The sequence below is a fragment of the Pygocentrus nattereri genome, chromosome 13 (genome assembly GCF_015220715.1).
Source record: "Pygocentrus nattereri isolate fPygNat1 chromosome 13, fPygNat1.pri, whole genome shotgun sequence".
Classification (NCBI taxonomy): Eukaryota; Metazoa; Chordata; class Actinopteri; order Characiformes; family Serrasalmidae; genus Pygocentrus; species Pygocentrus nattereri.
This window is the reverse complement of record NC_051223.1, coordinates 32,485,994-32,512,424: the sequence shown is the minus strand read 5'-3', so window position 1 is coordinate 32,512,424 and position 26,431 is coordinate 32,485,994. Positions and strand designations below refer to the sequence as shown.

Genomic DNA, 26,431 nt, shown 5'->3' with positions numbered 1-26,431 from the left:
TGAGAATGCGAGTCTACAGGGGGACAGAGAGCAGTACACACAGGTGCCTGCTGCAGGACTGTGCTCTATTATAGGCATCTAAACTATGCAGGTGTGCACCTCAAACCCAAGTCTATTTTCTGCGTCTTTGTCGAAGTATAGAAACTCAATTTTTGGAAGTTCTCCAAGTGCTATGAAGAGACACTTTTCACAGACTATTGCAACACAGCAGGGCTTCTATCCCTTGTGCAAGTTAACCCCTTAAAGTACTGTTTTCTTATTCAGCTGGCCCACTGTAGATGCTTACATTGTCTTTAATTTACATTCAAATAAACATGTAATAAATTAACTTTAATTTTAATTCAATCTTAACCTTAACCTCAAACTTCCAGTAACCAGCCTCCAAGTTGATGCTTCTGGCTCCCACCCCTTTGACTGATCCACTCTGAACTCCTCTTGTCAGAAGATGAGACAATGCATGCAAATGTCTGGATCTTAAATGGTGCACTGTTTTTTTGTTTTGTTTTGTTTTGTTTTTTTCCCCACAATCCCCAAACAAAATGGATCAAAGACTTTACTACTGGTCAGCCCTAGGTTTTACTTTCAATAAGTTCATCTTACTTTGTATTCTATTATGTTTTTCTTTTTCTACATGTATTCTAAATGATTAATTTGAATTTATTTCATTTAAATGCTTTATGATTAAACTTTTGATTGTTTTACTTATGCGTGTGTGTCTCATATCACAGCTGTTCTAACAGCTAAAAAATAACTACACCATATTTGAGTGACCATAGTTCCTTCAGAAATTGAGAAAATGATTTTCGTATTGTTATCAACTATCTACCATGGGTTAACTGTCAAGCATACCTAATTCGGAGACTACCTTGTTCTGTTGAACTGGTGTCCCACTTGTGAGAATTTCAATTCATAATGATCATTTCTAACACCCTAATTGATTGTAATAATTTACCTGCAGCTTCTACACTACTATTGGGTTGAATAACGTTCTTAGGCCTCATCAACACATCTTGGGATATTAAAAATATGTCCACATCAACTGTATTTTGTGTTATCAAAGCTTGATTTCTGACTAAAAATAAAAGTTTAAACAACAAAAGAAAGCCTCCTGCTTGTTGTTCTTGTTTTGTTTTGTTTGCTTTGCTTTTTGCCTTGGCTACCATTGTCTAGGAAATGTCCTCACAGTCCTAATATGTCTGGATGTACTTTGGTCATCAAGTCACATATCTTTAGAATCACTGAAGTATTTTTAAGAATTGCAATCTAGTCAATACCCCATTAAAAAAAACAAAAAAAAAAAACAAAAACTGAGCACATTACCAGAAGTGTCCCCACACTCTGAATGAAAAGTCAAGCTAAGTTCAGTTATAAACCTGTAATCATCCCTAAATCTCCCATAAATTGCCAAGCACACATAAACAACCCAGTCATCAGCTGTGTTCCCGATAGAGCTCTGCACATTCAATACATGAAAACAGCAACAGGAATGTGCAATGTAACTGTGTTATATAGTTTTGCCCACCCACATGTAAAGATTGTAAATAAAGTTTTCAGAAACCTCCATCATTGACAGCTCTGTCAATAATCTCAGATTTCAATTACTTTTTTTCACAAAAATGGTTTGGACAAAAGGCACAATTGTAGAGAAAAGTAAGTCTTAAAAAATCCAAACAGGTGTCGACATGGCCTCAGTGAGGTTTCTGTCAGATAGGTCTCTATTAAATATCCTGTTGGACTATATTATCATTCACAGGCAAAAAAAAGCATATTCACATTAGTTGTTCTAATTAGTCGTCCTAATTAAAGTCCCCGTTTTCTATTGCAGCCACACACCATCACTTTAAGTTTCCCACCATGCCCACTGAAAGTCAAACATGGATCTTTGAAAGAAACATTTCCACTGTGTGAAAAGTAACCATTTTCTTTTCAATTAAGGACCATTTCAAACTCTTACTCTCAATGGCCAATGCTCCAGTAATGCTTGGTTGTGGAGGATTGTTCAAAACATTAAACGTGCGCAATTAACCCTGAAAAGCCAAGCACCCATTCAGAGAATTTGTGTTTGGGCCCCTTTAACTCATTTCAATCAGCCGCCGGAGGTGATACTGCATGTGCACATAAACATTGGCCATAAGGAAACATATCAGTATGTGCAATCAGCGCTTTGTGGGTGCTTCTGTGTTTTCTAACACTGTAAAAGATCCAAAAGACTTTGTTTACGCACTGAAATATATTTCTGAGAGTGTGCAAGGTCGTATATGTTTAACCAGAGTAACAACAAAATGCAACTTATATATGACGTATTATATATTGTCAATGTGTTTGCTGATGACCTAATTAAAAGTTTATGAATGTTCCTGTTCTTTACCTATCTAAGAAATGCAACTGCAGCATTGCAATATTGCAATATTCATGGAGAGTGGCAGACATAACCACATTCTTGCATTCTTAAAGAGCTAAGCAGCAAAGTTGCCAATTACTGCCTCAAGACAAAAAACACATGCTCGAGACTACTGCTATCACAATGATCAAATTGTCAAATTACCCATGCCTACTAGTACCTACTATGAAACTATTACATTGGTTATGTAGTTATGAGAGGGATTCAAGTGTTTGCCCTTGTAGTTTAAAGGCTTAACAGTTTCTTCCTCATTTGTCGTCCTCTCATGTCTTGTGTAAAATCAGTATACAGTATGTGGGTGTATTATACTGTCACATACTGTAGCTGCAGAGATGAATTTATGCCTGGAGAGATGCAAAAATGTGGCCAATTTCAGTTCGATTTCACAAGCACCAATCACACAGCCTACCCTCCCACACATTAACATGCAGACAGCATGGCAGCCCTAATGTTTTTTAGGGGCACCGTAAAACGAAAGTTGACAGCCTCCCGATAGCTTTACATGCAGTTAAAAAGAGAGGGGATTAAACCCAGGAGAACAGAAACTTGTTAAAACGGCCTGGAATAGAAGCAGGGAGCGATAAAACCCCTCGATAAAAAAGGCTGAGGTTGACAGCAGGCCATCAGTGGCCAGGCCGAGAGAATAGAGGATTAGAAAATTCTCCCTCCTACCTGAAACACGCCTGGGCGTTAAAAGAAGAGTGTGGAAATTCCTGGAGGCGGCAGTCGGCCTGGATATGTTCATTGCCACTTGGTTCGTCATCAGCATTGGCTTTTCCTGCCGCTGGAAAATTCTCACTTCCTCTGGGCTGATCCAGGTGGTCTCCAGAGCCAGACTGTTATTAAGATAAACCTATAATCAAGAGAATGAAATGCTTAAGCTCACTTTTAAAACACTTTGCAATGTCCCACTGTTAGCTTTTGCATAGTGGATGTAATGGGTGTCCCAAATAGTATTAAATTCTAGAGTAGTGCTGCAAGGAAAAGTGTTCATTTGCTACAATGCTGTTTTAATTAACCTTCAGCACTGGAAAACAGTCCATTACCTAAGCATTCATTGTTTTGCACAAAGCTACAATTAAGCCAAAATACTATAATAAAGTGTCACAACCCCTTAGAGTGTAATGGAGAGCTCCTGCGCTCTTATAGAAGCACTTTAAAAGGTTTATACCGGGAGAAAAATAATTTTTCCTTTTTTAAAGAAGTTTTTGTTGTTGTTGTTGTTGTTGTTGTTGTTTTTATTAAAGTTTCAAAACATATCAGTCCATACAGTCCATCTAATGACACAGCCTGATTTGAATTAATCATGGTTGTGATCTCACAGCCATGAACAAATCTATATAAGACTGCCCTATCGGTCTACAGCAGTTTAGTTTGCCCATTCACAATTTCAGTTCATACTTAACAATATTTATTATGCATGTTTCTTAACCGTGAACTGCTCTTTCAACTAGGCACAATACCGAGCAGCCAGTCAGAACAGAGGTAATTTGCATAATTTGGTTTAAAAGGCACAGTCACAAAAACAGCCTATTTAATTCTAAGTGAGAAGAGGTTGGAAAAAGCTAATGTAAGAATAAATACACTGCTAGAAATAAATAAAGGTGCTTGCGGGTACATTTTTCGTTCATGGAGGTACAAACAATGTAAGTGTTCCCTGAAAGGTACAACAGTGGTTCTAAGTTCCGATTGGGTACCTTAAATAAGTTTTTTCCAGTTGAAAAGTTTGTATGTGCACCTTTTCATAAGATAATGTTTTAAAACACAGCAATAAAATAAAAAGCCTGGAGATGAGACGGGGTGTGTGGGGTCAATACAACTTAGAAAATATCTTTTCAATGCATTATGGCACAGTTATGTTCCCTGACTAAAGGTACTGAGATGGACCCTTCAGGGTACCACCCCAGTGTCAGTTTCATTCTTTTTTTTCTGAGAGTTTACTCTTTTAGCACATTAAACACTGCAAATGTTATGAGTGGACTAATGATAGAAAAATCACAGTAAAATCCACTACAGTGTTTCACCTTGTAGTCTGGCACACGTTTCTCCAGCCAGGCTTTGCCGTAGTGTGGGGGCAGCAGGGTGCGGTACAAGGGCGGGAACACTGGGACCAGATCCACTCCTGCAGAGGGCTGAAAACTCAGCACTGGAGGCCTGGAAGGAAGCTCCCACTGAGAGGGAAGAGAGCGAGCATTCATATGAGTTACAGGATAGAAATCCAAAATACAGAAATACATAATGTAGCCATATTTACATGCAGAGAATTTGTTCTGGCAAAGACTAAAAGAATGAAAATGCACTTCAATCGAATATAGAATGCTTATTTGGTTGAAGAAAGTTTAACAAAGTTGAATACATTAACATTTCAGCTCATGTGCAAGGCTGTCCTGAGCTATATCAGATATGCAGTACATATGATTTAACCAAATAAAGTACTTTTAATATGAATTAGAGTGAGCTCTGTTTCTTTGACATTTGAAGAGACAGTCGTGTCAGAAACAATGGAGTATGCCCTTCAAAATAAAGGTTCCACGAGAGGTTCTTTGCATGACGCCTTTGAAAAAACAAATTCTCTTCCCTAAACACTTTTTAATGGATGATTCTTTGGAGAATCGTTTTGGAAATAAGATGTGTGAGTATGTTTAATAAACTCAACATAATAGAACATTGCTATAGAACATTTTTAGTAGGTAATACCTCTTTAAAATGTTTTTAAAACCCTGATTCTTCAGGGCAGTGGTTGTTTAAATGGCCCTTGGGCAAATCCACATTTTGGCTCTATCGCTATGTGTTGAGAAAAGCAAAACTGTAGTCCCTGAGGATCGGTTTGAGAACCACTGCCTTAGGGAACAAAAGTTACTCCTCCATGGCATCACTCAAAGAGCTCTGATGCAGCCTTATTTTAAGAGTGCATGGTTAGAAATATAATGGTCACTGACACTCACTAAATTATTTAAGCGATAGGTCATATATAAGAATCTTCATGTTTTTTGTTTTTTTGTCCCTGAAAAATGATCTTTGCACCTATAGGCAGACTGAGTGTGAATAAAAAAATCCAGACCCTAAGGGATTTTTAGACTGAGTGCAAGGCAAATATGTGAAGATGGAACATCTTTATTTAGCCAAAGGCAACGTTTCCTTATTTCAACAGCTAAGGGCCAGGGGCATTCTCACTAGGGGCCTGCTCCTATGATTCTACAAATCTGCTTTGTGACAATATCTATTGTAACATGGAAAGTAAAAGAAAAACTGCCAAAATAAAACACATCGAATTGACAAAATCAGGGATAAAATCACAAGTCATGAATACCAATACGATTAGGAAAACACTGCAGGGAAACGGAGGTAAATCTTTCCGTTCTCTTGGTACTGCCTGAAGCTAAGGGTTAGGGATGAGTATGAGCATGTGCACATGCATGCTTATCCTGTATTGTGTTAAGTATCCAATCCAGGGCTTCCCTAAGAAGCTCCTCTCCTTTCAGTTCACTGCTTCAACAAACACACTAGGAATAAAACATCAAACAGCATAAAACGCTAAAGGCTAGCATTCTGTACATGATAAACATTCCATAAATAACACTTTGACATGCTCTATGGTTTCAAAGGGACCTGGTCAATTTTACAAACAGCAAAGAGGTCAATACCACATGAAGGCCAAGGCCCATTTAATCCATTATGACCCCTCTGACAACCATTTATGCACACATAATAAAAATAGAACAGACTCTTAGCTGGAGTCTCTCGGCTCATGCTTAGTAGCCCCCTTTTTTGCCTGCGCTAATAGAGGAGCCCAGTGTTGTCGTACTGTATGAACTTTCCACCACGCTGTCAGTTATTTTCCCGTAATGTGCCTGGAGCGCGGCGAAGGCGTAAAGAGAATCCTTAGTGCTGTAGAGTGGAGTCACTTCTCTGCACTATCACTGATCTATTTCCACAGTGTTCAATATTAACCACACTCAGCTGCTGGAAGCACCACTTTGTGACACACTCTCCCCAGCTGAGTCATCCGCTCGCTACAGCGCAAGTCAGTCAAAGCCCAAAGCTCTCTGCAGTGCACTAGAGAGTCGGTGTTAAAAAGCTACGTACACTGTACTCCTTTCCCTCTGACTCCCTCCCTCTTTCTCAGCCCAACTCAACTTTATTTATACAGCACCTTTTGTACTTTAGAAGTATCACAAGGCAGCTTTACAGTAAATAAACAATGCAAAAGCAATAAGAATAAAGGTGCCAGAAGGGTCGTTTGGCCAGAGAAGAAGCACTTTTGTTTTTCTCGCTTATTCTGTACTGCTGTTGGCTACAGGTGTGTTGGGAGATGGGATAAAGTGAAAATGTGGACCATGTGGAGATCGTAGACTAGTTTGAGAGCCATGGCCACAAAATAGCTTTTCAATTGATTTTTTTTTTTTTTTTTAAGAATATTTTTTTGTAAATAAGAACCTTTTTAACCTTTAGCCATTCTGACACATAATGTAAAGGTTCTATGACAGTTAAACTTTTGGTCTCACTGTATTTGGATAGTCCACGATAGTCCCCTATTGATTATCTACAGATGTTCAAATCATTAACAGACTATCTGTTAAACTCAGTTGATTCTAAACTGTGGTGAGGTTAGAGTTAGGATTTGGACTAGGGTTAGGGCTAGGACCAGGGTGAGGGTTGGGTTAGGATTAGAGCAGAGGTAAAGAAAATTATGGTCAATTTAGTAGATATTTAGTTGAATGTAACTTGAAAGTAAATTAAGTATCTACAAAGCATCTAAAGTGGACTGTGGAAAGTGGAAAATGTTACCGAAGTTTTTTTTTTTTTTTCTTTCCCTTAAAAACTCATTCACATGCAAGCCAAGACCACCCTTGTTATTTAATTTCCAGTCAAGATGGCTATTGCATAGAATTAGAAGTTGTTCTTTTTTCAGGAGATAATTCTGAGGAGATTAAGTATAAATGAGCCTACTTGCATGAGGAAAGAGAAAGTCAAAAGGAACTCAATAAAAAACCTGGAGGTTCCAAAATTGCAGTTCAAAAATGACTAAACACTAGAGAGAAAATGGGATGCTTAACCAGTATACAATACCCAGCAGACCCCCAAAAGTGTCCCCAACATATAAATAGTGCTTAAATCTTTCAGAGATGTGAGATAAAAACATAGTGCTCTGGGTTTTAAAGGATGTGTAACTGTCAAGAAGCCCTTACTGAGAAAAGAAAAATAGAGAAAAAGAGAAAAGTCCAGCCCTCAAAATCACTGAATGTGTGTGAGAATACTTGGATTGTGAAAAACAGAAAATTCAACCAATGTCTAAGACCAAACTTTGGAGGTATAGAAGAAACTCCTTCAGATTTCTTTGAAAGACTGAATGCAGTCAAAAATGAAAGTTGGACACACTAAATACAAAAAAAAAACACATATATTTAGTTGTTGTTTCTGTGTAATTTCTGTTAAATGTACATTTTTTCCTACTTAATATCGATTTTGCCTGTAAATTGTTGAAATGGAGAGTGGTCTCTGACTTTTTCACAGTATCGTATTAGAAAATTAAATAATAATACAGCATAACAATTGAGATTTAACACCAAATTCTAAAAGAATATAAAAGTTAAGCAGGCAACACATGTTCATTATCATTATTTTAAGAAATCCTATGTCTATAACACAAAATATTTTTAAAAACATCCATAAATTCAGAAATCCACTGTGGATTATTTGTCTCTCTCTCTCTTTCCCACCACACGCGCACTTCACTTTGGCAGAATGCGTGAGACACACTCCTGTGAATGCAGCTGTTATAAAGAGCCACCTCTCAGCCACCCTCATTCTTCCACACAGAGTGAATGTCAGTCTGCCTTAGAGTGCCAGAGGTGCGCTGCACTGACCCATCACGAAACAGCACCTCTAATGGTCAGAGAGAAGAACTGCACAGAGGAATAACGTCTACTTTCTTCACTCATCACACTCAGCTCAGCTAACCTCATTCATACCCTTCAGCTTAATGGCCAATATGCTAATGCTGACCCAAGGTCAGCCCATTACCCTCCATGGCATGCTCCAACGGAATGAGTCTGCTATGGACTGACTCGCAAAGAGTTGCTCGAGACTGTGAAACATGACAAGGCAAAATGTGAGGTTTAATGAGGTTTAATGAGGCCTAATCTGAGGTTTGTCAAACACCCCCCCCCCCTCCCCCCACCCCCCATGACGCACAGCCCTTGAATGGTGAAGATTAGAGGAAATGTTCATGTCAGCTCTGATTTCTGTGAATTTCAGAAAGTGCGCTAGCAGGGAGCTTCCCATTAACTGACTCTGCAAATCAACATGGAAGATTTACACCAACTAAACACATGAAAGTGCTGTTTTTCTGTTTTGCAAGTGCAGAAACTGTAATTTTGCAATTATACAAACTCTTTTCGCAATTATATAAGCTGAGCATGTGCAAATACATGTCTTGCAACTGTACAAGCTCAGCATACGCAAATGCTATTTTGCAAATAAAGCAACAGAACATATGCAAATGCATTTTTGCACTTATGCAAATACCTCTTGCAATTACACCAACGGAACATATGCAAATTTCTTTTTGCAATTATGCAAATACTTTTTGCAATCATACAAACTGTACATATGCAAATACTTTTGTTGCAATTATGCAGATACTTTATACAAATTAAACATATGCAAATATGCTGCTACAGTCTGAGGGTATGCGAGTGCTGTGCTTTGCAAGAGCATGCAGTTACCTGAACGCTGGCCAGCGGGAATGGTGTGACCACTGGCTCGGCCGCGCGCACCAGCGGCAGGAAGGGCTCGCAGGAGTTGGAGGACAGCTGCCAGCGCGAGACAGCGCGCAACAGCGGGGGCGCGCGAGAGGCCACGAGGAGCGGAGGAGGCGGGGCGGCGGAGGCGAGAGGACAGAGACCGGGAAGCATCCACAGCAGCGGCGGGGGCTCACCGGGCCACACCTGCGCCTGAGCCTGCACGCGCTGCACGGGGATCATCGCTACATCCTACACCTGGGGGCGCTCCCGGAGGGGGGGGGGGGGTTGATGGAGGGCGCTAGCAAACAGGCAGAAAGCAGAAAAACAATGTGACAAACAGCAAGCAGAGACAAACCGAGCTAGTGCGTCTTTACGCATGGGTGCGAGAGCGTTTAACCCGTTCAGTTCCCTTCACTACCAACACTGCATCATTTCCATATCAGTTTATTATGATGATTTGGCTAGTTTGAGTAATAAGCGTGGAAAGTGACAGGTTAATCAATATTACGCACAGCCATGTGTCTTAATACCAGAGTTCACGTGCATGTTTAATCCATTCCGCCCCCTTTATTATCAACACCACATCATTTCCACATCAGTCTCGCAGCCGTTATTGGATAATGCGTGGTAGTTACTGTTTAATGAGGTGAATAACGGAGCTGGAAAGTGAGGGGTTGAACTTCTCACGCGTTCTTGCGCACTGTTTCCATGTGTTCCACGCACCCCACGCCGCACGCCAAGAGCACATTTTTTGGCTCGAGCACCTCAGCTGTACTAGAACTCCAACGTCAGAGCGGAGCGCGTGCCCCTTCAGCCATTGCAGTCCATAAACCCCGCTCAGACGAGCGTTGCTTCTGGAGCCGCGGTGTAATCATGCAGCCCACATGTGCTGAAATATTAATAAATAAACTGCCCTCCCCGATTCTGCAGCACGCGCACGCGGGAGACAGCCAGGCTGCTCAGATGGAGTCTTTCGTATACGGTGCACTATTTCTCATGCAGTGCACTCATTCGTGTGTTGTGCGTTGCATGTTTTTGCGCTGTCTGAGTGGCGCATTGCTTCAGTTCCACTGCTTCACGTACAGTGCAACATACTGTGCATTCACTTCGTTCGCCGCGAGCTGTAAGTGGAAGTCACTGTCATGCACGAATGTGAGGTGTATCTGATTGTCACACTCACCTGTGAGAAGATCCGCAGAGTTGGTTAAGCCCTCTTTGACAGTCCTTCAGTCCTTCACTCCATCACTCAGCGCTTTCGTGCAGGCGAGGCTGGAAAACACGAGGGAGATTTGGTGCAGAAACCAGAGAGAGAGAGAGAGAGAGAGAGAGAGAGAGAGAGAGAGAGATTGTTCTCGATACTATCCAGTTCGCGCGTCCAGCTGAAGTGTCCGTATCCGGGACAGCAAAAGTCTGTGTTCACGCGCGCACTACAAGCGCGCGCTCTCTCCACGATTCAGAGCGACCGTCTCTGGTCACCGTGCGAGCAAAAGAGCTCGGCGCGAGACTCGGCTGTGGAAGTGCCCCCGTCACAGCACCGGTCCGGGGGGGCAGTCTCCTCCCTTTAACAAGCCATAAACGCTCCCTGCCGTTTGCAGCTGTACGCTCTGCCTGCGGCTGTGTGACGACCTGCGAGCGGCCACGGACTCCACAGAGATCGGGGGCGATAACGCTCGCGTGTCTGTGTTTGTGTGTGAGCGTTGCACGCGAGCTCGCTGGCGTTTTGCGCGGGGAGAGGGTGGGTGCGTTAGTGCGTGACGCGCGTGATTTGTACAGGCGTTTACAAAACTGCAGGTCACTTTCATGAGGAGGCAGCTGATGATGATCAGGAGGCAGCTGATGCAAGCATATATATACACACACACATGTATATGTCTATATGTTAACTCATATTGTTTGGTTGTACATATACATGTGGGTGTGTGTGTGTGTGTGTGTGTGTGTGTGTGTGTGTGTGTGTGTGTGTGTGTGTGAGGTTTTGAAGGTTTTGAAGGCACCCCTACAGTGTTCAGTTACTATAAGGAGTATAGCCATGGTATACTTTTTCCTTCCAGTTGAGAAACTTCACTCTGAATGCTGTGGACTCCAGGACTTAATCCCTAGTCTGGGATTAGCAGCTCATATTATTTAATTAACTCTTATGTGAAATTTAATATAGAGTATTGAATGAACACCTACAGTAACATTCTGAAATTCTGGGAGGGCTGATGTCCAGCACAGTTTGATGACTTCCTGGCTCAAACATGCCCTCTATCCCTGGCAATCAACAGATGTGCTGAAAATCTTAAACCTATGCTGGACACTGGACTTAAATGAAGAACCTGTATCTCTTTGCTGTTGTATTGAATTGGTTATTTCACTTTTTTTTACAGTGTGATGTAGCTATTACAATATAGACAAACTCATTAAGGTTGATTGATTTGTTATACTCCGTTCTGCTGAGTCAGAATTGTTTGCAGTGATGTTAGGAACCAGATATCTGAAGAGTTAAATGCCTCTAGAAGCATTTAACAGACATTTATGACATGAAATGGCAATAAATATGTTTTCTAATGCCTGAGACATTGTTTTACGATAGTTATGAGAAAAAAAGTGTGGGCCTGAAACATATTTTTAAAAATAAATTAATTCATATTTTACCATCATCAACGCTAAACTTAGAAGACACTTGTAGTTTTGCTTCAGTGGAGGTTTTGCATAGTAAAAAATCACTGAATGCTGTAGACATTATGACCCCTGGTTTCTCTCAATACCACTGCAGAGAAATCCAGGTCAGTATGTTTCTCTACAGTTAAATATTTCACATTAATCACTCTGAGTGACTTTGTGTACATCTCAGTATCTAAATAACACAGAGTTTTTGAAAAATTCCTCTGTAACTCTTACAGAGCTAAATTAACACCTGTATGAAATAACTTTTAGGGTCAGTTTTCCAGACTCCATGTCTGAGATATCAGCACAGAGTGTTTAATTAACTTTTTTGTCAAATTCCCTATAATGTTGAATCAATATAGATCTGAACACTGTAAATGTAAGTGCCCACTGTGCTGTGATTAAGACTAAAGCGCAAAGATGTGTCAAAACCATCATCTCCATTCATATTCCTATCATAGCTGCCATCAGGGGGGACATTTTAACAGTCTGCACTACAGATTAACAAATGTCTCCTGTATATGGCATGAAGTTCAACGAAGGAGCAAACCTGTTGACTTAAAATGCAGCCTGCTAAAGTGAAGGGACAGGCTTACATGCTCAAAAATAATCACCAGAGTAAGGTTCATCCATTTAGATGTAAGAGTTTTAAATCTAAGACACAGATGTTATCAAGTAAGAGGAACCATCCAGACCAATGGTTATCTTGCTGAATTGTCCTGAACTTTCATTAATATTGATGTCAGTTGTTATTGACAGATTGAAAACTCTTTGCCAAAACTCCAGCATGACTATCAGAGGTTATCTTGCCTGAACTCATTAACCCAGATTCATAAAGACACAATTTGGTTCTGACAATATAAGTAGACTCTTAAATATAGTTGACTTCTTTAGAAAAAGTAAGGACCCTGAGTTTATTGTTTCTCTCTGAACATCAAAAATAGTCCTTCTTAAAAAAGAAAATTTGAATTGAGCATATATTCCTTTAGTTAAACCTCTATATGCAGATCTATCCACTACTACCAATACACATGGTAAAAATATTCCAGATATTCCAGGCTGCCCTCTCTTGTTATTACTTCTTTCTATAGTGATTGAATCGCTGACAGAAACAATTAGATGCTGTCAGGACATCTCAGGCATTAGAGCAGAAGGGGTGGATCATCAAATCTCATTCCGCACGGACAATGTCTTGCTGTACATGGCCTATCCAGAAAAATCTATTTCAACTGCAGTGAATTGTATTTCACAATATAGTACATTTTCTGGCTACAAATCATGACCTTATTTAATTAGCTGTAGCGAGTTTTAGACACTTAGGTATTCATATCACTCCAGTCCTTAGAAACCCATTGACAAAAATGATCTCCTCCTCATGAATAATATAAAACATTATCTTAAATTATGGGACTTTTTCCTTATTCCATTTTTGGTTGGGTAAAAGTAGCAAGAATGAATATGCTCCCATGATTTACTCTGCTCATTGGAGTCATCCCTTTTCCATTTCCCCACTATTTTCTTAAAAAATTTAGACAAAAATCTGTCAAAACATGTATTGAATAACAGAAAGACAAGATTTTTAATTTTCCAGATTAATAAGAATAAAGGAAGAGGGTAGTGTCTGTGTGCAGCTGTATTATTAAGCATATGATCAGCTGGTAAACAAATAGGTTGGACTCTTGATGGGTCTCTATGGAAGCTGAAGAATGTCTCCCTATTCCTCTTGATTGCCCACTGTATATCAGAATATTGCAAAGATAACATGGGTTTCTGGGAGTTTTGTTTTGCATAATACTCTTATGGCTTGGAAATATGTTTAGAAATGTTTAGAAACTGGCCAGAGGACAATCACAGTAGAAACTATCTTCCAGACTTGATTTGAGAAGTCCCCTGTCCCTTTATCTGCTTTAAATGAGAGCAGAATGTATTTTCTTTACTGATGGTTCATTTTTGTTTCTAATGCTTTCATTTCTTTCATAATTCTGTGGGCCAGCCATTCTCTACCATCTGTTGAGCAGTGCCTTCTCAAGCTGCAGCACAGCTATTCCTGGAAAAATTGACCTATGACCCATGTCTTAAAAGGATAAATTCTGTGAACTTTGGACCACCCTGTGGTTTTATGTAGAAAATCTTTCTTAAAATCTGTTTTGTGTTTGCCAACTGTGCAAGATCGAAATGTATGATTGCCAGTATGGAACAAAAAACAACAACATACAGACATACTGGAGTGACATAAGAGTGTTTTTTGTTTAGCTTTTAAGTTTGTTGTTGTTGTTTTTGTTGTTGTTATTTTGTACTGGAAGAGTTTAAATCAGTGCTACAAGATAACATCTAGTTATCTTTAACTGGAAACAGAAAAATGTTACATGCATGTCTTATAATCTCATAAATCTATGTTTAAGCTAGAATTGTATAGCATTAAACTCTTTGTGGAAGTGAATGTACACCACCATTAGCTTGGAGCTAACATGATTCCACGAATCTCATAGAGACAAAATCCCGTAGCTGGCTGAAATTAACATTATTATAACAGTCAAATTCATCCATCCATCCATCCATCCATCCATCCATCCTCAACCACTTATCCTGGTCGCGGGGGCAGCAGCCTAAGCAAAGAGGCCCAGGCCTCCCTCTCCCCCACCACCTCCTCCAGCTCTTCCAGAGGGATACCGAGGCATTCCCAAGACAGTTGAGAGATATAATCCCTAGGTCTTCTCCAGGGTCTCCTCCCCGTTGGACATGTCTGGAACACCTCCCTATGGAGGCATCCAGAGGCCATCCTTGCCAGATGCCCGAACCACCTCAACTGGCTTCTCTCAACAGGGAGGAGCAGCGGCTCTACTCCGAGCCTCTCGCGAATCACTGATCTTCTCACCCTATCTCTAAGGGAGAGCCTGCCGACCCTGCGGAGAAAGCTAATTTCAGCCGCTTGTATCCGCGATCAGTCAAATTCAGATCATTTTAAAGACAATGAAGACTTACAAAACCTAAACTCTGGTACAAAATGACAAATATGACAAAAATGATGTGATTTCTTTTTAAATCATCAATAATCTTTATCACTTGTTTAGTATAAATCTGCAAACCCTTGTTCACAAATGTTAATGCAGCCCAGCAGATCTTTAATATTTAAATAACAGAAAACTGAAAAACAAAATTGAGTTGTGATGAACATAATGGTCCTGCTTCAAAAATGACTTTTTGTACATCAGTACAAAAATATATAAAAGTATAATCAGTACAGCTGATTTTTTATTATTACAATTCAGTCCACTTTAGATGCTTTGTAGATACTTAATTTACTTTCAAGTTACATTCAACTAGGTAACTATTACATTCACCATAATTTTCTATAACTCTAGACATGGGTCTAATACTAACCCTAACCTTAACCTCAACCCAAACCTCACTCTTGTCCTAGCCTAATCCTGGTCCAATTCTTAACCCTAACCCCACTACTGTTTAGAATCAAGTGAGTTTCAACAGATAGTTTAACAATTTGAACATCTGTAGATAATTGATAGGGGACTATAGTGGACTATCCAAATTAAGTCAGACCCAGTATTGATACAGTGGTATATTGTATAAGTAAAATCTGACTATACTGCAAATATGTTCCTAAAATTCTACAGATGATGCTTTAAAAATAAAAACACATTTAAAGGATCATACCGATGTGACAGTAGCACATTATTGTAGAAATTGCAGAAATTCATTACAGCATAGAGAACAAAAAAAAAAAAATAATTCAGGGATTAACCCTAATCAAAGGTAACCTTGCTGTTGCATCCAAACTTCACTTTGTCTCACTTGTCTATAAAACTGTTTTTGTATAGTAGTCACTGGATAATTAATTAGATGCTGGTTAAAAAGTTAGTACCTTAATAAATCTAATTGGTTCTAAGTATTTTTACTTTCTTCACATTGTTCAGTCACATCTCTTTGTATGGTTGTAAACATCCAGACTTAAATTCACTTAATATGATCATATCATATTAAACTCACACCTCCTTAGAGCTCAAGATATCTGGGAGATTCTTTAACCCTTTCATTTTTTCAGTAGTCTTTGTCAAGGATCTAACTTTTCAGCCTCCAATTGCAACTTCTACGAAGTTTAAAATAAATACAATTACACACTGCTTACTCCCCCTCATCAAGTTTGACAAGTGAGACGTGAAGCTGTTGATTCAAAGTGACAGATTTTTCCCCGCAGAAATTTTCTTCAACATGGTCTCACAAAGCAATGTTAACACTCAGAAAGGGTGCAAAAATGATTAAAAACCTAATCTTTAAATAAATAAATAACCGCAACCTAGCTTTTTTGTTTGTTTGTTGTTTTTTGTTGTTGTTGTTTTATATAAAAGCAAGTTTTATCATCTAATCATGAGCACGTAATTTGCTCAGCCTACCTTAATATTCAGAAAATAATGTAAAATGCTGATAATATGCAATATGCAGCACATAATTAGGCAATAGAATATGTGCTATTGCAAATAATATCATGGCTGTAATTCTGCAGCAGGCACAAGCGAGGAGCAGGACAGTAGATCATGACAGCCATGATGTTAATCCTTACAACGCAACCTTAATTGTTCTGTTGTTTTTATACTATAGTTCATGGAAATAAAAAGGGGTAAAGCAAAGATGCCTTAAACACTGCAATGAATGTGCTTTAATACTGGCAATTCCTAACACTGAAAAAGTGTTATGTTACAGATAAAGTCTGAATACTATTTATATACTATAAATATCAGGTTCAGCTCAGCTTTTATACTTGCCAGTTTAACCAGAATGTTGTTTTGTTCCGGTCAGTTTGTAAAACATTTCACAGATCATATTGTTAGCTACATTTTATTCTGTACATTTCTGGCTCACTTTTAGTTAGTTAGATAGATAGATAGATAGATAGATAGATAGATAGATAGATAGATAGATAGATAGATAGATAGATAGATAGATAGATAGATAGATAGATAGATAGATAGATAGATAGATAGATAGATAGATAGATAGATAGATGGATGGGTGGCGCGGTGTATGGCGCTGTCGCCTCACAGCGAGGAGGGCCTGGGTTCGATTCCCCGGCCAGGTGACCGGGGGCCTCTCTGTGTGGAGTTCTCCCCATGTCTATGTGAGTTTCCTCCGGGTTCTCCGGTTTCCTCCCACAGTCCAAAGACATGCAGTCAAGCCAATTGGATATGCTAAATTGACCCTGGGTGTGAGTGACTGTCTATGTCTGTCTGTCTGCCCTGTGATGGATTGACGGTCTGTCCAGGGTGTGTCCTGCCTTCCACCTGATGACTGCTGTGATAGGCTCCAGCACCCCCCCACCGACCCTGATGGAGAAGCGGCTTAGAAAATGGATGGATGGATAGATGCTTTATTGATCCCAAAGGAAATTTGGCAATAAACTTTTGTTTATTCCACAGTTGTTCCACAGTCACTGTTGCTGACTGAAAAGCTACAGGTTTTTATTTTGATATAGGCCTGCTGTCACATTCTGCTACAGAATCTAAACAAACAGACAAATATTACCTCATACATATCATCTCATGTGTCCAATAGAAACTGGTTGTGAGTAACTTGGTTACCTTGCAATGTAAAGCAAGTGGTTACTAGTGGTTGTCACTGGTACTTAGTAGAATTATACAGTTGTTGTGAAAAAAGGCCTGTTATCTAAAATAACAGCACAAGTTGAATGCTTCTCAACCAAATAGATAATGCCATGAGCATTAACTGTTGAGCAATGCATTATATACTGTATAGGGTTGTTCAGACAGAGAATCATATAGATCAGAAAAGAATAAATCAGAAAAGATATATATGACATACGCGCATGTATAGAAAGGTTGGGTTGAGAAGATTAATGTATTTGGTTTCAATTTCTTGCACTATTGTTTATTTTCTTTTTGTTTTTTTGATGACTCATTGTCCTAAGCAAATACGCTTGTCTGATATTAATTACATTGTGGCAGATTACTGTGGAAAAATCACTGGTGATGAATTAAATTCATGTGAAGTCGAATATATACGCCATGCAGAGCTTCACTGGAGTCAAGTGAGCACTCAAGGATAATTCAGCGTTGTTTACCTTTGTCCTTTAATGGATTTTTGAGTGTCATTGGTTTTCCAGATGGGCTGTTTCTTTCCATTTTTATTCAGATATTTCTGTTTTTATCTCATCGTCACAATCAGTTTATAAGCAGTTTCTTCCTTCATGCCTGTTCTAAGCTGAGTGACAGGCCTATCTTGAAGATATTGGCACTGTGTGAATAATTCATCAGTTATGATTTTGGGTGGCATCCCAAATCAATATCTAAGTAGGCTATGTTCACCGGAGTTCTTCCATGCCCTACTAAAGTTAGAGACAAGTCGACAACTGATGTGGCTGAAAATTGAGAACACCCTCAAGTCACAAATCTTCTCTCATTTCCTTTGCTGAAGTGACAGCAAATTTCGAGCGGCGTTTGGCCACCTTCCGCGGGCTCCCTGTTCTCTTCCATGTCCTTTTAAAAATGGGTCTGCAGTTGTAATTAGGGAGTGCAGAGCTGCTCAATCAGCCGCCTGGATGGTTCGGAGAGAGATGCGGAGCACCTGAGGCTGTCCGGCACACCGTGATTTGCTCCGTCCAAGCCATGGTAAATGGAAGTGTTCAGTCAGAACTGAACCTACCATGGAAGTGTTTTTGGAACAACCCCCCTGCAATGTCTCCCAAACAACATGTTTAGATGCCGGAATAATAGATTTGGGCTTGCTTTTATTATTTATTTATTTGTTGGAAATCACGTCTGATTAGCATTCACAAGGTGTCAGCACCTGCAACTGCACATCCACACACTGAATCCGTTTCTCTGCATTTGTCTGGAATTTTAGATCAGCATCTCTCAGGATGAGCATAAGGAACTTTCTGACCACCTCAACAAAATAGCAGATGGGTTCTACAGGGGAAAGAAAGGAATATTTAGAATGCAGCATGAACAGCGAGCAGTCACTTGGCTCAGTCTAATTTTGGAACTTGCAGATTAATTAATTGCGAGTAGATATGAATCAAAACAACAAAACGTGATCATGTACTTTTCCAAATTGAACACAAAAACTGTTCGTGCTGAAGATGTCATGATAAACGGGTGTTACACAGATGGAAATGAAGCTCAACAGAAACTTTAGCTTTCAGCTTTTGATTCAAGCGGTGTTTATTGTGATTCCTCAAAATAACTTGTATACACTGGAATGAAATGTCAATCTTCAAACACCATGATGCAACACAAAAAAGGAGCCCTGACACAGAATTACATGCACAACAGATACAGGACAGTCTGAAACAAGTGCTGAATATACTATGAATGACTATGCCAGACAATAAATATACAGAACAATTAAAAACATAATGAGAGTGCTATCCAATGCTTTTTGAAAAGTATAGTTTAAAAACACAATAGATGCATCACTTCGAAAATCATCTTGGCCTTAACATTGTTCCTATAAAAATACAGATTGTGAAATGTCATAGAACATGTCATAGAACTTTAGGGAAGGGTTTTAACACAGCACAGTAGATCATTTGTACCAACAGCGATTACACCGTACAACACCTTGTCACCTTGCTGGGACTTTATGCCACTGACGGGACAGGCTCCCTGGACACCAGTTGGACATAACATTATATCTCTCTACTCATATTACTATGCCCTGCCACTTTGTTTATATATCTATAAATTCTGCATTTTAAACTGCCACTTGTTTATACACCCATGCATATTGCACAACATATTGTTTGCAGTGCATAGTACCTTGGTTCATTCACTAGAGAGGACCACTGCATTGTTGCTTGTATAGTATTTATGCATTTATTATTATTGATTTGTTATTTCTGTACTGCCTCTCTGTGGATCACCACCTTATCGTGGTGGAGGGGGTTGCATGCTTGAATGATCCTAGAAACTATGTTGTCTGGAGCAAAACCTCCTGGTAGGGTCTCCCAGGGCAAACTGCTCCTAGGTGACAGGTAGACAAAGTGTGATCCATAATTACCCCTATGAAAACAAAAATAAAACAGGACTTGTGTACCCTGCCCAGATCATGGTTACCGGGGCCCCACCCTGGAGCCAGGCCTGGGGGAGGGGGACGGGCATTTACTCATGGTGGCCGGCCAGGCCCAGCCCGAAGGAGCTACATGAGTCCCTCCTTCCATCGAGGGGTGGTAGCAGGGGTTTGATGCTTTGTGGATCGCACAGTGTCCGAAGGTGTGGGCCTTGGCGTTCTGATCCTCGGTTGCTGAAACTGACTTTTGGAACTTGGAATGTTACCTCACTGGCGGGGAAGGAGCCTGAGTTAGTGCGCGAGGTTGAGAGATACCGGCTAGATATAGTCGGGCTTGACTCAACACACAGCTTGGGCTTTGGGTCCAATCTCCTTGAGAGGGGCTGGACTTTATTCTTTTCTGGAGTTACTCATGGTGAGAGGTGGCAGGCAGGTGTGGGCTTTCTCATAGCCCCTCGACTCAGCACGTATGTTGGGGTTTTCTCTGGTGGATGAGAGGGTAGCTTCCCTACGCCTTTGGGTTGGGGAATGGGTCCTGACTGCTGTCTGTGCTTATGCACCAAACAGCAGTTCAAAGTACCCAGCCATCTTAGAGTCCTTGGGAAGGGTGCTTGAAAGTGCTCCTCCTGGAGACTCTATTGTCCTACTGGGAGACTTCAACGCTCACGTGAACAATGACAGTGAGACCTGGAGGGGTGTGATTGGGAGGAATGGCTTATAGTCGAACCTCAGATTCAGGAGGAGTAATGAAGTGCACGCCCTGGTCGTGGAACACTGGACCAACTCTTCACCCTCTCCAGGATTCTGGAGGGTTCATGGGAGTTTGCCCAACCAGTCCACATGTGCTTTGTGGATTTGGAGAAGGTATTCTACTGTGTTCCCCCGGGGTATTATCTTTTCTACGAGCCATGTAGAAACAAAGCAGGAGTTTGGCTCGCATGGCCAGCAGTAAGTCGTTCTCAGTGAGAGTTGGACTGGAGAGCTGCCCTTTGTCACCAATTCTATTCATAATTTTTATGGATAGAATTTCTAGGCGCAGTCAGGGGGTGGAGGGTGTCCAGTTTGGTAACCTCAAGGTCACATCGCTGCTGTTTGCAGATGATGTGGTCCTATTGGGGACATCAGATCATGAACTTCAGCTTTCGCTGGATCAGTTTGCAGCTGAGTGTGAATCGGCCGGGATGAGAATCAGTACCTCCAAATCCGAGGCCATGGTTCTCAGGCGGAAAATGGTTCTTGCATCAAGTGGAGGAGTTTAAGTATCTCAGGGTCTTGTTCATGGGTGATGGTAAAAGTGAGTGGGAGATTGACAGGCAGATTGTTGCTGGGTCAGCAGTGATGCGGGCTCTTTAGGTCTGTTGTTGTAAAGAAAGAGCTGAGCCATAAGGCAAGGCTTTTGATTTACCGGTTGATTTACGGTCCCTCCCTCACCTATGGTCATGAGCTTTGGGTAATGACCGAAAGAACGAGATTGCGAATACAAGCGGCCAAAATGAGTTTCCTCCACAGGGTGTCTGGGCTCTCCCTTAGAGATAGAGTGAGAAGTTCGGTCATCCAGGAGGGACTCGGAGTAGATCCGCTGCTTCTCCACATCAAGAGGAGCCAACTGAGGTGGTTCAGGCATCTGGTTAGGATGCCTCCTGGACGCCTCCCTCGGGAGGTGTCACAGGCAAGTCCACCCAGGAGGAGACCCCAGAGAAGACCCAGGACACGCTGGCGTGACTATATTGCCCAGCATTGGAAACTCCCCCGGGGAGCTAGTGGAAGCGGCTGAGGAAAGGGAGGTCTTGTTGGATAGAGTCAGTACAACAATGGATTATGATACAGTTACATTCCCTAATTAAACGTGCTGAAGACATATCCTTGAGGTTGAAACCTCAGCCCTGTGACCTTTTCTCTGAGAGTGCACAGTGGTACATTACAGGCAATATCTGAGCTGATCTGCATTAATAAGTATTGCTGCGGAAAAAGAATATTTTTCTCAATATTTTCTCAAAGGAATGCTTTTGTAGAAACTCATTAAGTGTCAACATCTAGAGATAGTAAACCCTATTCACAGCCTCAAAACTGGAAAAAAATCACAGATCTCCTTATAGTACTTTTAACACCAATAAAAAAAAGCAGAAACAGCAATTTAACCCATTTCTTTGCTGTGATCTATTCATCTGATAGTCATCCTAAGTACTAAGCAGTCTCACTTGATTTAACAGTTAAACAGCTTTAACACAGTTAAATACACATACAAACTCAATCAATAGCAGTCAGAGAGGGAGAGAAAGCAGAGGCAGGTTGTGTTCTAGGATGATCTGACAGAATAAAGTCTCTGATGATGTAGTGTCTGATGATGTCGTAATGTGAGACTGAGGAGCAAATATATCTTTGCTAATACATTTTTAAGTTCCACTTCAGATGCAGCAACTTCAAAGTTTTTTTTTTTTTTTTTACAGTAAGACTGAACCACGATGTGATTATCACAGCTCAACACTTTTTGAATTCTTGCAAGTGTTTCTTTGAGGTTTTGACTCATTTGTCATGTGAGGCAGTGTCAGGGTGCATAACAAAAGAATTTGAATAAGTTTGTCTGCGTCTCCAACTTCACTTCCCACAGTCTGATCACTTTTTAGGCTAGTAAGTCTTAAAAAAATTGAAGGTGAAGAATAAATCTGAGCATGATAGAATTATTGGTAAGAGGTTACAGAGAACCTGTTTCAACTAGTTCCCCGAATCACATCCTTATGCAACCATACACATCCAAAATTGCATCAAAAGCATATTTTATACAGGTAAATCGTAATGGTTGATACTGTGTAGCTACTTTCAGACAGATTGTGTTGTTAGTTTTTAGCACAATAGCTAATGAGACAACTTAGTTTTAGCTAATGTCACAGCACATCTGAGTTCCTTAACTCTGTTTTCTTTTTATCAGGATATTATTATGTCTAAGTCACGTTCTGATGGTGCTTGAAAACAAGCGGTATGATATAACTGACATGCACTGTTTCAGCTATACAGTAAAATGTGTAAAATGACATAAGTGAGCTAAAATGAAAAGATGAACTTAAATACAATTTAAAAAATGAGAAAAAAATTACAATTTTACAAATTATGTTAATGTAATCTCAAGTTTTGTCTGCTAAAATCGTATGAATTCAAATCTTCCTTTTTCACTAGTGGAATGGAAATCAACTATATTTATGATTAAGATAAGCAAATTAGTGTTATTACATAAAAATGTTCCCTATTAACAGTATATTAGTTAACTAGTACACTACTGGCTCTCTGTGTGGGAAATATTGTGACTCTGTGTTGAGCTGCAAGTGAGCAATGATGGGTGAAAGCGGACCCCTGCTGTGAAAGCAATTCATATCTATTCACGATGCCTTCAGTGCTGAGATAAATAGGACAGCATAACTAAGGCTTTTTTCACACAAAAAGCCATAATAACACATAGCACTGAAAGACAGCCCTTTATATAACCTGGAGAAATGTCATATGGTGACTTTAAAATAGTTTGGGTTCTTCAAAGTAGCATCTGTTATAAGGTTCTTTAGTGAACTAAAAGTGGTTCTTCTATGGCATTTCGCTTTGTTTTATATGTGATTAATGAATAATAAGCCTTAGGATGTAACATGGACACTAACAGCAAAAAAAAAAAAAAAAAAATATATATATATATATATATATATATATATATATATATATATATATATATTATAACAGTACAACATGTCCTTCAACCTCAATGGCTTTGAAATAGAGTTTTTTTTTTTTTTTTCCCTGAAAAGGGTGTGTCCCTACTTAAAGGTTTCTGCAGCTTCCTTCAGCTTGTAATATTTAGACAACTCCTCTCTATTGGAAAAACTGTACAAGATGAAAAAAATGTTTTAATTTCTTCATAAGAAACCTGTATTCAGTAATACTAAATTCCAAAAGGCACATTATTGGATTTGCTGTATTATATTTGTATCATGTTTACTCTCATGTTATAGTATTTAACACTAAAAAAGCCAAGATGGTCATTTGAGATGATAATCTTGACATTGCTATGAGATCAATATTTATTGCAGTAGCTGGGAGGCAGTCATAGGCTGGAGGTTAGGGAACTGGCCCTGTGACTGGAAGTTCACTCTTTCAATCCCCAAAGCCAAGAGTATGTGACTGAGGTGCCCTTGAGCAAGGCACCTAACCCATCACCTGCCACCCCGCATACTGCAGATAGGGCTGCCCACCTCTCCAGTCAAGTGTGCTTACTAGTATGTATGTTGTTTCACTTCACCGATGGGTTAAATGCGAAGGTTGAATTTCCCCATTGTGGGACTAATAAGGGTCACTTAAACTTAGAACTTAAATGAAAAAGTACAAAAATGTGTTTCTACTTCATAAGGCCACTGGGGTCATTTCATTTTGTCTCCTTGAAATAGCTCTTTCTTTCTGCTCCAGCAAGTCAGGCTTTATTTCAGTGGCACTCTTTCTGTAGCCTACTCTCCTCATCTGATTTATATCATGAAATATCTGGACAGAATTGGCTAAGTATGATCAAGAATAAAATAAAACAGTTGCAGTACAATGGAATATGTGGCATACAGATCCATCAGATCCATTATAAAGCTTCAACTGGCTGCAGTGATATGGTGATCTGGGCACTCTGTTAGGACAACAATGAGACGCAAACATTCGAGCAGTAACTAGGAGAGAGTGAGGTGCTAAAGATGGGTGAGCCCCAGCTGCAAAAGATGAGAAACATCACTTTTTTATTGGAACAGCAGCTGCATTTAATGTACCCTGTGTTTGGGTTTTTGGCCTCTAGCAGTGCATCAGCCCACACAAAACATAGTTTGCAGCAGATGAATCTGTTGTGAATTTTATTTTAATTATGCTAAATAATATTCAGCTATACTAAAATATGTAAACATGACTTTTATGAAACACTGCTTTCATGTTTTACTGTTCTGTTTGCTCTCGTGGGGACTTAATTCACTTGACATTATGTTTTCTCAGAGAAAGACATCATCTGAGTTGTTTGTGTAGCCTCCATCATCTAGTCAAAATCACCTCTTTGGCCATTTGAGCAGTTATACAATTCTGGCTTTCCTTAGTCTTTGAAACAGACATTTAGGTAAGATCACTGTAACATCATTTCTAAGAGCCCTTTTCCCACGTACAGTGTGTGAACTATTGCGAGATGACTTTTGTAGCCCTCGTATTAAATATTATGTCCAGCCTTCACTATCAATCTGTATGTACCCATATACTCCATTGTTACAAATGGATAGATAAAATGGGAATGGAGGGCCACTTCATAATGTTAACTTCTGTAAATAATCAAATCCACTCAACAATACAAAATATCACATTATAACATTCCTCTGTGTACCTTATAACAGACTAAATCTGGACACATCTTGACGAGACACCTCCAAAGCCAGAGTCTAATTTGAGCACTGTCTGAATCAGCCTCAGTGGCTCAATAACACATCATTTCTGTCCACTCCATGATTTCATTCATAGCGGAAGTCGTGTCCCTACATAAAACATTGTGCCGTCTCCTTCACCTCAGACTGAGGTGTCATATTCAGACAACTCCTACCCATCAGAAACTATATACGGATCTATGGCAAAACAAGCCTTTTTGCTGCGCTTTTTGCAGAGCATGGTGCAGATGGTAGAACAGCAGTTTAGCATGCCGCATAGACAGGAGTGATGCTGTTGCTTTTTCCTCCGGGAAGGTGCCGCCTGCCTCTCTCTCACTCTGTCTGCTCCTGACAACCTGTCTGGCACCTGAGGGGAAAAAAAAAGCATACTTAAATACAGAACTCTTATTAAATCACTGTGACTTCTTCTTCTTCTTTTTTTTTAACACTGAACACTATAGCCTTACATTGTTACTGTCCCATTGGACACCTTTGTTCTCTTGCATACAACAGTAAACTCTGCCTTTGAAGGCATTGTCATGTATTCCCAGCTCTCTATGGTCATTATTTCCGGCCGTATCCCTCCTAACACTGAAGCGATTTCAGGCCTGGCAGGTGTCTTATGTTAAATTCACCCCCGTCTGTGTATTGTCTGCTGTAAACAGTCGATTACAGAGAAAAGGAGCACAGTTCTGCTAAGGTGTGTTTGTGACTGATAGCTGCTTCAGTAGTGTCTCAGACCCCCTGGTGTCTGGAGCAAAAAGCGGCAGTACAATTTTGTTTGCGGAGCACATTGGGGGTAGACTACCACTGCCTGTGTGCTTTTGCCAGAGTGGAATTATCCACTTTTTTAGTCCTCCAGCCATCTCAAATTGGTCCTTGACTACACAGAGGCCCTTATCATGCGATAAGCCACGTCTGTTAAATGCAGCCATTAAGGCGGTGCAGAAAACAGCTGTTGCGATCATCCAGAGATAAAAGGGGGGAAATAATTATGATTGCGCAAGCCAGGGGGTAAAAGGTTCAGCTGGTGTGTTCTGGCATGTATGTGTGTGTGTGTGTGTGTGTGTGTGTGTAAGTAAGTAAGTAAGTAATTGACAGTCATGAAACATTTGAAAACACACAACACCTCCTGCTATGGTCACAACACTACATCTAATCACATTAGATTCCATGAAAAAAGT

General features: G+C 40.1%; 1 protein-coding gene across 1 annotated transcript in view; it reads right to left on the bottom strand.

Annotated features, from left to right (window-relative positions):
- The window catches only part of LOC108429617 (transcription elongation regulator 1-like protein), a 140,976-nt gene extending 130,092 nt beyond the window's left edge, over positions 1–10,884 (bottom strand). The window contains exons 1-4 of the mRNA XM_017701483.2: positions 10,328–10,884; positions 9,130–9,445; positions 4,426–4,572; positions 3,074–3,254 (exon numbers count right to left, since the gene is read on the bottom strand). Of these exons, the coding sequence (XP_017556972.1) occupies positions 3,074–3,254; positions 4,426–4,572; positions 9,130–9,387 (586 nt within the window). The 5' untranslated portion in view covers positions 9,388–9,445; positions 10,328–10,884. The remainder of the gene's footprint in view (positions 1–3,073; positions 3,255–4,425; positions 4,573–9,129; positions 9,446–10,327) is intronic.
- Between the last annotated feature and the right edge of the window lie 15,547 nt (positions 10,885–26,431).